Genomic DNA, 13,032 nt, shown 5'->3' with positions numbered 1-13,032 from the left:
GATAATAAGGTACTTTTTTCTGATTCTTGTACATCAAGATTTCATGATAGAAAGTTTAGTAATTAATGAGGATTTCAGGCACTTCCCCGAATCTTAAAAAAAAGCTAAGTTCTGCATATTTTTCTTAACGTCTGCAAGTGACAACAAGCCTTTAACATGACCAAAACAGCACTTTGGGTGAGAACTGGAATAATGTGAAAGGAAAGTTACCATTCTTCCCTCCCTCCATCCATTAGCTCCCTCCTCCTGAAGCCTCTAATCAGCACCAACGGACGAACGCAGCGCAGAGGGCGTATATAAAGAGCGAACACTGCGCTAAGTCGCCTGAGACGTGTCCCAGGACGTTACACTGTCTGCAAAATATCTTTCTTTCACCCTCTGGATCAACATGGTAAGATAATGTTTAGGATATTTAGTTGTTTTTTTTTTAGTGCATCACTCTTATTTTACTTTTACTAAATTACCTTACCACTGTGTGAATATGTCATATTTTAACCTATCAACAAAGCATCTCCAAGACTGCACTTAAAAAAACTTTGTGCTTCTGTGTTAATGACATATATGTTTAATAGAAATAGTATTTATTATTTTTGGTAAGCAAAAACTACAATTACAGCCCATGATTCACTTGTGGATGTGTTTCAGAAGAGATCTACTGTGCGTTCTCATCCTCTTCAGTCTTCATGTTTATCTTACACATCACTCAACAGTGAAAAATCATCTAATGGGATGTTTTCCCTGCATGAGAGACGAGATCAAATTCTCAACAAGTTGAAACAAGATTGCTGGAATTGCTTACAAAATGCAACAAGAAACCGCTGGAATAAGCTCGTCTTGTCTTGTCAGATTACAGTCACTCCAAATTACTGAATGTAGTTTATTTGTATCATTATAAATAACTATTTGTTTCTAAATGTTCATAAATTAACCATAAATAGAGTCCATGTAAGACTTTTTTTTAAAAACATTAAGGAAATGAAGAAGAAATTAAAGGATTTAATTAATGAAATTATATATATATATATATATTAACAAATTCTAATAAACAGTAGTGATTGATCTTACATTTCTACTTTTGTCTTTGAGCAAAACCTTGAATAAAGCTTTGTTTGGTTATTTAATTGAATCCAAGAATAAAACACAAATAAAACAATTTAGAAAATTAGATTTTTAAATATTTTATTTTGTTTTTTATTATAAAAACAAGAAAAATATGTAACATTTTCTAATATACTCTGCAATATATTATCGAACTGTTTACTTTAAATCAAACTGTTTGTATAAAATTATTTTTTCGGTTGTAAGATTTTACAGTTATTATTGTACCTTTCTTTACTTTAATCTAATATCTGGTATTTTCATTTCCCCGGTACTCCACATGGGTTTATTTCTTTTATATATTAGACGTCTTCAGGTGCTTATGAAGCAGTTCTTACTTATGGATGACCAACATTTCGAGGAGAACTGATGTGAAAAAAGGAATGTTTTCAGCATGTTGTTGCCCTGTTCTGCCTTCATTCTTTAAACTTAGTTGGATTTGACTGATTTGTCTTATTTTCTGTTTTTTACTATTGGAAACATCCATCTTCATTACATTCCCTCCACAGAGAGAGTGCATCTCCATCCATGTGGGCCAGGCAGGTGTTCAGACTGGAAATGCATGCTGGGAGCTCTTCTGCCTCGAGCACGGCGTCGGTCCGGATGGCGTTTTCCTGGAGGGCCCTGTGGCTCCAAATTCCCGTGAAGATCCGTTCAACACTTTCTTCAACACTGGGAGTTTTGGCCGTCACGTTCCCAGGGCACTCTTCATAGACCTGGAGCCCACGGTAATCGGTGAGCAGCTCTGTAACACAGCTCATTAGTGCCTTGGATACCTGAAAGATGAAGGTTGAAGGTTATTAAGTGAGAATTAAACCTAAAAACAATGAAACAAAGATCATTTTGTCACCAGCTGTGACTCCTGCTGGTTCAGCTCAAGTTTCTTTTTTGTGCTGCAGCAGCAACTCCTTGTAAGAAATCTGAGATATGGGGGCCTATGGGGGCTCCCTGTTATCACAAGAAATTCTTGCCCTTGCTCATTCTTTGTGCCCTTTTAATCGTGCCTTCTCATCTGTAGGTTCAGTTCTTTGCTACAGACCGTCTTGAGAGATTCCTATGTTGACTTTATGTTCTTGTTAAAATAAATGAGTTTCTCTGGTTGTACCTCAACGGGCTGAAAGTCGATCTGAATGAAAGTTCATTTGGATATCTTCATCCTACATGTGATAAAAAGGTCTGTGAGTAGTTTAGATTCTGTCGTGCAATATTTAATTTTAAACTAAGCTATAAAATAAATTTTTAAATATTAATTTTAGGCTTATAAACCTCAAATATGTGACCCGTTTATCCTTTAAATTATGTTTCTGCTGGTAAATATAAGGACCATGGAGGTCCAATGAGGGCTGTGTTTTCATTCATTCTGCCAAAATGTTTTTACAAGTTAGAGGGATTATTTTTCAGCTTTCTCTGTAGGAGTTTTTAGTTGAATCATGACAATGTATTGATACCAATAGTCATAGCATTTGATTCCCAATTAAGCAACTTTTTTAATGTATTTTTGGCAGTAAAAAATAAAAATGTCCAACCCTGTGTGAGGAGTAGATAGTCAGAAAATACTGATAAAATCAGAAGAATAAGAAATACACAGAATAGTAGTGAGTGTGCTTTATAGGTTTTGCAATGACACCCTAAAATAACTTGAGATTAATTAAATATAAATAACACCATGAACAATTCAGAGCCAGAATACAAAAGGAGGAAACCAGACTTTATGATTGTGAGCAGTGAAAACTTAACTGTACTGTAGGGGACTAGTAGAATTAAGGAAAACTTTACTGCAGATTTATTACAGAATAGCTGAATGGAAGCTCAGCCTCTGGAGTGATGGTAAAGTAAAAGTACAGCCCCTTTAAATTCAGTGGTTTTATTTATTTTTCCCAGTTTGCGTCATCGTGTTTTTTTCTAAAATGGCTTCGTGGTGGAGTCTGTTTTTGTACAATTGAGGTTAGATTTAAATAATTTTAGAACTTGGTAAAGACTGGATTATTTCTACACTTTTATCTAAAAAATACATGATAATCGTCCTGGAAACCTATAGATGGATTAGGAGCACTGTAATGAGTCGTGTAGGTTTGAACAAACCCTGGTTTTGAGGAGTTCAAACGTCTTACTGGGTGTTTCCCATAACTTTTCTGGCTGCAACTATTTTATAACCAGATTAATATTTGTCTTGTGTGAAGAAATAACTTTCATAAAAACTTTTTTTTTCTGCATGTGTTGTAAAGGGCCACTCTCATTTCTCACAGTAGTACTAGGATACAAAGTAATGCTACCTTTTTAAAACTACCGTTTTATAATCTCTCTGTCTAATAGTCAACTCCATAAAGGCTGATTGGGAGCAACAGGCTTGTTGCTCGATGTATCTTTAAGAAATTCAACTAAATTTAACTCATCTGAGATAAGAAACGAAGCCAGACACCCAGTTAGATTCTGTCTGATCTGAATTTAACTTTTCTCTCCAGATGAAGTGAGAGTCGGAAAGTACAGAGAGCTCTTCCACCCTGAGCAGCTGATCTCTGGAAAGGAGGATGCAGCCAACAACTACGCTCGAGGCCATTACACCGTCGGGAAAGAGATCATCGATCGTGTCATGGAGCGGGTTCGGAAAATGGTTTGTAATCACGTTTATAAGAGTGCTGGAGGTTTTTAAATAGCCCATACGGCTCTGTGCCCTGGGTGCCATTCTATCGGGGAGTGGCATGAGCACTAGGGGGTAGTGATCCTCCCGTGTTGTTGTTGACTAACAATAGTAAACAAAATATAGATGCTATAGCTATATATGTAGCTATTAATAAGCCTTAAGACCCTAAAGTTAGTGTCTGATTTGTAGATTTTTATTGTATGCTAAATTAAAGGACCAGTTCACTCTTTTTTTTTTAAAGAATCTAGACCAGATTTGATCACCTTTTAGTTTAAAATACAAAGTTATTACACTTTATCCTGTTTATTAAAACGCAAAACAACCGTTTCCAGTGCTTGTTTTGGCATTAGGGCCACCATTGATTGAGACAAACTTGAAAAGCAGAATAAGTCCTAACTGGAGCAAATTATTTTACACTGACGACAGATTCTTAAAAACTAAATAAATAAAAGGGTTTTAGACACAGAAGGAATGGCTCATTAAATCCAAGAAGCCTTTAGTCAGTTTTTTTATTAACCATTAAAACACTGATTGTTGCACCTTTTTAATAAAACTGAAAATCTTACCAAAAAACTGATTTTTATGCTTTGTTTAAAATTTAAGCAAAGTGCATGTAACTAAATTCACCTACACGTGGCCAAATGTGAGAAACTGTACCGTATTGTAACCGTAATCTTAAACAGCCAAAACACCAAAGATCACCTTGTTGACATTTTTAATAAAGCTGAACTTGCTGAGACTCATTCATGTCTGGCTCTGATACTATGGTCTGTGGCAGACTATTGAACTGCATATATCTGATTATTTAAGGTAAAAGGTTTTCCATGAGGTCTGAACATGTTTGACTCAAACACAAAAACTTAAATGAAAACCTACTAATTATTCTTTCACATGACCTTTCTCTGCATCTCAAGGTCGTCTTCTGCATAGAGATTTGCTCAGTTTTCAGCATACTGCTAAATTTTGCTCTCTAGCACCACCTTTAGTTTGCTAAACTTAGAGCAAACTGATGAAAATCAAACTGTTTTCTTTCTTCAATTTTTGTCCATCTTATTATTCTTTTAAATGAGTCTTAGTTAAAGTTGATGCAGCTTTTTTTCAACATTTATTTGATAGCAACAGGCCACAGTAAAATTACTTTGTGGTTTATTGAAAATTTAGAAAAAATTATTTTTAACATAAGTTTGGTTTATGTTTGATTAATATTTGATTTTATATAATAAAAAAACCCAATAAACATTTAGATGCCAAAACAAATACAGTTTGAGACGGTTTGATTCAGAAGCTTCTTATTGTAAAAGAGTTGATATGTTGAGTTTTTCACTGTAAATCTACAAACTTCGATGCGTTTTGCAGGGATTTTATGTGACAGACCAACAAAAACAATGCATAATTATAAAGTGGGAGAAAATTATGCATGGTCTTTCAAGGTTTTGACACATAAAAACCTAAGAAGTGTTGGGTGCATTTGTGTTGTGCGCCGGCTGCGAGTCAAATCGTTTTTTAAAACCACCTTTCCCTGTGGTTACAGCTTTATCAGAATCAGAATCAGAAAAGCTTTATTGCCAAGTACGTTTTTGGACATACAAGGAATTTGTTTTGGCGTAGTCGGTGCAATACAATACAAATTAAACAGTATAAACATATCTACAATATAATATAAATATATGTGCACAGTTTTAAGTGAGTGAAAGTATAGAGCAATACAACAGTGCAGATGATCATTGTGCAAGTAAAGCAGGAGTCCAAGCTGAGCGTTAATGTAACGCATAGAGTTGCAGGTTACAGGTGTCCTGTCAGCAGAGGGGAGAGTCTCAAAGAGTCTGTGACCGGGGTGGGAGGGATCAGCCAGAATCTTCCCTGCCCGCTTCAGGGTCCTGGAGGTGTACAGTTCCTGGAGCGACAGTAGACTGCAGCCAATCACCTTCTCAGCAGACCGAATGACACGCTGCAGCCTGCCCTTATCCTTGGCTGTAGCAGCGGCGTACCAGATGGTGATGGAGGAGGTGAGGATGGACTCAATGATGGCTGTGTAGAAGTGCACCATCATAGTCTTTGGCAGGTTGAATTTCTTCAGCTGCCGCAGGAAGAACATCCTCTGCTGGGCTTTCTTGATGAGGGAGCTGATGTTTGGCTCCCACTTGAGATCCTGGGAGATGATGGTTCCCAGGAAACGGAAAGATTCCACAGTGTCAATTGTGGAGTCACAGAGGGTGATGGGGGCAGGTGGGGCTGGGTTCTGCCTGAAGTCCACAACCATCTCCACTGTCTTTAGAGCGTTGAGCTCAAGGTTGTTCTGGCTGCACCAGTCCAACAGATGGTCCACCTCCCATCTGTACGCGGACTCGTCACCATCAGAGATGAGTCCGATCAGGGTGGTGTCGTCCGCAAACTTCAGAAGCTTGACAGACTGGTGACTGGAGGTGCAGCTGTTGGTGTACAGGGAGAAGAGCAGAGGAGAGAGAACACAGCCTTGGGGGGAACCGGTGCTGATGGTCAGGGAGTCAGAGACGTGCTTCCCCAGCCTCACGCGCTGCTTCCTGTCAGACAGGAAGTCAGTGATCCACCTGCAGGTGGAGTCGGGCACACTCAGCTGGGAGAGCTTCTCCTGGAGCAGAGCTGGGACGATGGTGTTGAAGGCAGAGCTGAAATCCACAAACAGGATCCTGGCATAGGTTCCTGTGGAGTCCAGGTGCCGGAGGATGAAGTGAAGGGCTAGGTTGACTGCATCATCTACAGACCTGTTGGCTCTGTAGGCAAACTGCAGGGGGTCCAGGAGGGGGTTGGTGATGTCTTTTAGGTGTGAGAGCACAAGGCGCTCAAAGGACTTCATCACCACAGAGGTCAGGGCGACGGGTCTGAAGTCATTAAGCCCTGTGGTCCTTGGCTTCTTGGGAACAGGGACGATGGTGGAGGACTTGAGGCAGGCTGGCACATGACATGTCTCCAGTGAGGTGTTAAAAATGTCTGTGAAGACTGGAGACAGCTGATCAGCGCAGTGCTTCAGGCTGGCTGGTGAGAGTTTGTTTACGTCCCTCTCCTGGATGGAAAGAGCCGTCCTCGGCGTGGGTAGGGGGCTGGTGGGGGGGAACTTCAGGGTGGGGGTTGGAGGTGCCAAGGCCCCTCTTGAGGTTGGAGAGATGGGGGTGGTGGATTGTGGCTGCAGCTGTTGGGGGGTGTCGTGGGGGATGGTTGCAGGACTGTCCCTTTGTCTTTCAAAGCGGCAGTAGAACTCGTTCAGGTCGTTGGCGAGGCGTCGGTCGTTGATGGAGTGGGGGGCTTTCGGCTTGTAGTTGGTGATTTGCTTGAGCCCTTTCCAGACAGACGCAGAGTCGTTGGCTGAGAACTGGTTTTGGAGCTTCTCAGAGTACAGTCGTTTGGCCTCTTTCACTGCCTTGTCAAACTTGTACTTGGCCTCTCTGTATATGTCTTTGTCCCCACTCCTGAAGGCCTCTTCCTTATCCAGTCTTAACCTTCTGAGTTTAGCTGTGAACCAGGGTTTGTCGTTGTTGTAACTCACCCTGGTGCGTGATGGTACACAGCTGTCCTCACAGAAGCTGATGTAGGAAGTCACAGCCTCTGTGTACTCGTCCAGACTGCTGGTAGTAGTCCTGAACACATCCCAGTCTGTACAGCCTAAACACGCCTGGAGATTCTCCACAGCCTCACTGCTCCACTTCCTTGTTGTCCTCACAACAGGTTTGCAGAGCTTTAGTTTCTGCCTGTATGCAGGAATCAGGTGGACCATGATGTGATCGGATTGGCCCAGTGCAGCACGTGGGACGGCGTGATAAGCGTCTCTGATGGTGGTGTAACAGTGATCCAGAATGTTGTCCTCTCTGGTCGGACATTTAATAAACTGTCTATATTTGGGGAGTTTGTGGGTCAGATTACCTTTGTTAAAGTCACCAACGACGATTACTAAGGAGTCCGGGTTGGTCCGCTCCACACTCAGTATCTGGTCGGCGAGCATGCGCTGTGCGACCTGCACGTTAGCTTGCGGCGGGATGTAAACACCGACCAGGATGAACGAAGCGAACTCCTGTATCTACCAACTGTACACATCTAGAGATTAAAATCTTTGCCCATTCTTCTTTGTAAAATAGCTCATTCAGAATGGATGGATGCTTCTTTAAAAGCAGTTTTCAAGTGCTGCCACAGATTCTTAACGATATTTAGGACTTCAATTTGTGTTTTTAACAAGACAAGATGTGAAAAATTACAAGTGATATGAAAACTTTTGCCAGGCACTGTATTTTTGTCATTTTACCTACTGCTACTCATGACAGATTGACTGTACCATTTTCCTCCACTGACCCTGCTGCATCTTTCTTTCAGACAGATCAGTGCACAGGCCTGCAGGGCTTCCTCGTCTTTCACAGCTTCGGAGGAGGCACTGGCTCCGGCTTCACTTCCCTCCTAATGGAGCGTCTCTCATTGGACTACGGCAAGAAATCCAAGTTGGAGTTTGCCGTCTACCCGGCTCCGCAGGTGTCCACTGCAGTGGTGGAGCCCTACAACGCCATCCTGACCACCCACACCACCTTGGAGCACTCTGACTGTGCCTTCATGGTGGACAACGAGGCCATCTACGACATCTGCCGCCGCAACATGAACATCAAGACCCCTGGTTATATAAACCTCAACAGGTTGATCGGTCAGATTGTTTCCTCAATCACCGCCTCGCTTCGCTTCGATGGTGCCCTCAATGTCGATCTGACAGAGTTCCAGACCAACCTGGTCCCATTTCCACGTGTCCACTTCCCACTGGTTACCTATTCGCCCATCATCTCAGCCGAGAAGGCGTACCACGAGCAGCTGACCGTGGCAGAGATCACCACCTCTTGCTTTGAGCCGACCAATCAGATGGTCAAGTGTGATCCTCGTCGCGGCAAGTACATGGCTTGCTGCATGCTGTACAGAGGAGATGTTGTCCCAAAGGATGTAAACACTGCCATAGCTAATATAAAGACCAGACGCTCCATCCAGTTTGTTAACTGGTGCCCCACTGGCTTTAAGGTTCTTACCACACATAGAGTTTGAATTCAGTGTTTCATGTCTGCATAAATCTGGAAAATGTATGTTTCTTTCCCGACTTAGTGCCCTGTCCAATTATCTCGCTCTGTTCTTCCTTCAGTCCTTCCTTTTCTATCCTTCCTAACTCACAGTTTTCCATCTCTCCTTTCTTCTTTCATTTGTCCTTGCTTGTGCCCTTATTTTCTATGTCCTTGTGTCCTTTCTTTAATTCTCTTCTCATGTCCTACTTTCTTCCTTCCTTTCCTGTGCGCTTCCTTCCTCCTTGCCTGGTGGTCATTATTTTCTTTCTTTCTTCCTTGTGCCCCACCCTTTTCATGTCTTGTTTCTTTTGTTACTTCTGTCATTTTATCCTTGTGTCCTCCCTCTGTTCCTTCTTTGTATTGTTCCTTCCTTGTTGTGTCCTACTTCCATCAATGGTTTGGGTCATTCTTCCTTCCATTCTTTGCTTCCATCCTTGTCCTACCTCCTTTCCTTCCTTGTGTCTTTCCTTCCTTCGGTGTGTCCTACCATCCATGTGTCCTTCTGTTTTTTTGTCCTTTCTTGTATGATTCCATATTTCCATCCTTGCATCCTTTCTTTCATTCCTTTTGACCCACTTCACTTCCTTGCTTTGATGTGTCCTTCCTTTCCTCATTGACTCCTACCGCTCTTCCTCCCTCATGTCTTTTCTTCTTTTAAAACCTGCCCACTGTAGAGATATCTGCCACAAATCTGATAGTGAACTTTAGTGTCTTCATTTTCGAAATGAACATGAAGAACTGGAAACTTTGAGAACTTCATTCTGGACAATTCTGGATCTTTTAAATGAAACATAGAGGAACCTGTCAGCGCTATAAACATAAAAAATGTGGCTTTAGATACATCAAATCCCTTCTAAATATTATCTTCCTCTCAACAGGTTGGCATTAATTACCAGCCTCCCACTGCAGTGCCCGGCGGAGACCTGGCCAGTGTCCAGAGGGCTGTGTGCATGCTGAGCAACACCACCGCGATCGCTGAGGCCTGGTCCCGTCTCGACCACAAGTTCGACCTCATGTACGCCAAGCGAGCGTTCGTCCACTGGTACGTGGGCGAAGGCATGGAGGAGGGGGAGTTTGCAGAGGCCAGAGAGGACCTGGCCTGTTTGGAAAAGGATTACGAGGAGCTGGGTCGAATGAGCTCCGACTCTGAAGATGAGGAAATCTGAAAAATAATTTAGATTTTTCTTAATATTTACCAAGTTGGTGCTAAAAGGACAGTATTGGAGCCTTGTAATGCTTTTTTCCCCCCAGCCTGTTGTTTCAAAAGGCAAAAAGTTAAACCAGACTTGAATTGTATTTTGAAATTAACTGAAATTAAATTTGTTTTGCCATTTTTTTCATGAACACTGACCTTTCTACTTATTTGGAGAAATATTTGGAGAAGAAAAAAATAACAAAAGAAAAGGCCACTGGTGCTGCAAAAAAAGTAAAAAAAAACAAAAGGGGTTCAAACGTTTTGCTATGGGGCCAGTTGAAAGTTTTTGATTGTTTTTTTATTTAAATTGCAGAAACTATTTTATAGAGTTTTTAATATTTACCTGCTCAAAATAAACGAATTGCTCAATATTTTATTGAAAAAACAAAGACTGATTTCTGTAGAAAAAAGAATCTGTAATCCAAAATTGTAGATCTGAATAATAAAAAGATTCTCACAGGTTCGCCCTGTAAAAAAAAAAAAAAAAGTGGAAAAAAACAACATACGATGTCCTAAATTGTTGGGGCTGATTATCTTATTATATGTTTTTTTTATTATGCAGGTGTGTATTTTTGGCGAGATAAACAGGATATGCTTCACTCTTGCTTTATTAAGGCAATAATAAATGGCTGTGCCAAACTACTTTTCAGTAAAAGTCACTGGATGATTGTGGTCCTATTTACTATCACATTAAATTAAAAGCAGAAAACACGGTTGGTAAAAGATGAACCATTTGTTTTGTACCTTACATTTTCCATCTTAAGAAGATTTTAATTTGTATCTTTTTTGAAAGGCCTAAGATCAGTAAAAATTCAACCTAACAATTATTTCAAGTATCAGCATCAACCATATTAGTTAGCAAACCAATTCGAGGGCCACAAGTAGCCCCCCCGTGCTAAACTTTGGACACCCATGTTAAAAAGGCATTGTTAGAAGAAGCAAACTGGCCCACCTTTGATTTTGTGTTGAGATGGATACGTTTAATCACCTGGGGGTCAACCATTCAAAACGAAGAAAGGGAGGCATGCAGGATGGAGTGGATCATGTAGATATTTGTCAGGGTTGATTCATGGCAGAAGGACAGCATCTTTAATTTAAATAGTGGTGAGATCGACTGCCATGTTTGCTTTGGAGATGGTGGCACTAACAGAAAGACAGAAGGTTTGAAGGCAAAATTAAAGATGCCAGTCAGGGGTGGTTTAGACATGTGCAGAGAACACTGGACAAAGAATGCTGAATGTGGAGCTACCACATTTGATTTAGTGGAGGAGGACATGCAGAGGTGTATACTGGAGTTGTGGTGAGATGGAGGCGACTCCTGACAAGTAAGAGAGTAACTTTATACAATTTTTCAAAGGAGAACTATCAACAAGTACAACAATGAGCAGCGGCAGATGGTGAGCTGTGACCTGAACATAATGGAGTCAGTCTGAAAGAACATGAAGAGACAGCCAGAAACCAAAGAACTGACTCCCCTGATATGTTTCGAAGGTCACAAGAGAGATTAATTCAGTTTGGTGAGTTTTAAACATGATTCTCAGCTTTCTAAAAATAGAATCAAGTAAAATACTCAAAACAAACTCCTCTGAAACTATGGGAAGTGCCGTTTATGATTATTTAATTATTTAATGTGTTTAAACCAACCCGACAGCTTTGCGACTGAAAACATGTCTGCGGTTGTTCTTCTGTTCAGAAGTAGATGTTTTGAAACCGTCGGAGAGGAACAACCAATCAAACTTCTCACTCTGGCTATTTAAACAACGAGTCCCGGCACCCTCTGAGGTGTCACCTGCTCAGATCCATCCGCGTGAATATAAACATAAAACATCTTTTTTTAATGACATATTTATACTGCTCCATATGTTTTAATGACCTGTCTTTGGTGCTCGATGCGGCATTACTGTATGTTGTCACCAGCTGTTAGGCTGAGGTTGTTGATGAAGTGGAGAAAAAGTTAGGAGTCGTTACATCTGCTGGTTTATGACAGATTTTACACTCACGAAAAGGCGTCGCCTGGTTGGCTGATCATGTAATGGCGAAAATTAGCAGTACACAAGAAATAATCCACCTTTTAATTTGTGTCCAAGTAAAATGAAATACAAATGTGTAAAAATATCTAAAATGCCGAGGTTATATGAACACAGTTAAAGGATGTACACGTTTTAATAAAGTGAAAGTAAAGCCACGTTGAACCTAGAGTGGAGGTTTTCATGTGAAGAACACAGAAAATAAAATTGTATTACTGCCTTTAAACACATTTTTATTACTTAGTAATAAATCCACTGGGCTGGTTTAGAATAAAAAACATTTTGTTATTACTGACTCATTTAGATGCGACTTATACACACATATCTTACTTAATAAATAAATTAATGTTTGTTGAATGTATATTATCATCTATCTTTGTCTTATTTTGATCTGCAACGTAATCAACAAAGCAAGGCAATGTTTTTCTCTAATTATTGGAGCAAATGTGAATGGTAGAAAGAGTCTTACTACTGAAGATGTTTATTCATTTATTTATAAATGTGTTGATTGTGTCTTATTCTACTTTTATTTTTCAATTTTTGTTCTTTTAGTAATGAATTAGCAGTTTCCCACAAACCATGCAGGGGACTCAACAAACATACGGAAAAAGATAGTCTAATCAGATGAGTCAAATGCTGAATATCATGCTATGTGTGAGGAAAAAATAACTGCGCAAAAACCTGAAAACACCATTCCAACAGTGGAACATGGTGGTGGTAACATCAGGATGTGGGTATGCTTTTCTGTGGCAGGGGCAGGGAAGCTGGTCAGAGTTGATGTGAAGATGGATAGAGCTAACATCACTAATTAATCACACAGACTGATGTTTTCAAACCTAAACTTTTGTTAATTATGATGGTTTTCTGCTTACAGCTAATGCACACATGACATTTAAGATTAAAATATTGCTTAAAGTCATGACCTTTACATCTGGTCTTAAGGATCTATGTTAACAGACACTCTCCAAACAAACTGACTAAGGTCCAGCTATGGACAAACATTCTGAGTGTAGA

The 13,032-nt window shown here is 40.3% G+C and overlaps 1 protein-coding gene across 1 annotated transcript; it reads left to right on the top strand.

Annotated features, from left to right (window-relative positions):
* The first annotated feature begins 255 nt into the window (after positions 1-255).
* Positions 256-10,650, top strand: tuba5 (tubulin alpha 5). Its single transcript, XM_047374633.1, has 5 exons — positions 256-391; positions 1,608-1,833; positions 3,561-3,709; positions 8,078-8,758; positions 9,675-10,650. Exons 1-5 carry the CDS (start codon positions 389-391, stop codon positions 9,960-9,962), a joined length of 1,347 nt encoding a protein of 448 aa, XP_047230589.1. The 5' UTR covers positions 256-388; the 3' UTR covers positions 9,963-10,650.
* Positions 10,651-13,032: the final 2,382 nt, after the last annotated feature.

This window comes from Girardinichthys multiradiatus, chromosome 1 (genome assembly GCF_021462225.1).
Source record: "Girardinichthys multiradiatus isolate DD_20200921_A chromosome 1, DD_fGirMul_XY1, whole genome shotgun sequence".
Classification (NCBI taxonomy): domain Eukaryota; kingdom Metazoa; phylum Chordata; class Actinopteri; order Cyprinodontiformes; family Goodeidae; genus Girardinichthys; species Girardinichthys multiradiatus.
This window is presented reverse-complemented; position numbering and strand designations above follow the sequence as displayed.

Bases quoted from the DNA above. Each gene is read 5' to 3' on its own strand.
- tuba5 (XM_047374633.1), top strand. The intron at 1,834-3,560 runs GTGAGCAGCTCT...TTTTCTCTCCAG, and splicing joins CCTGGAGCCCACGGTAATCG to ATGAAGTGAGAGTCGGAAAG. The intron at 3,710-8,077 runs GTTTGTAATCAC...TCTTTCTTTCAG, and splicing joins TGGAGCGGGTTCGGAAAATG to ACAGATCAGTGCACAGGCCT.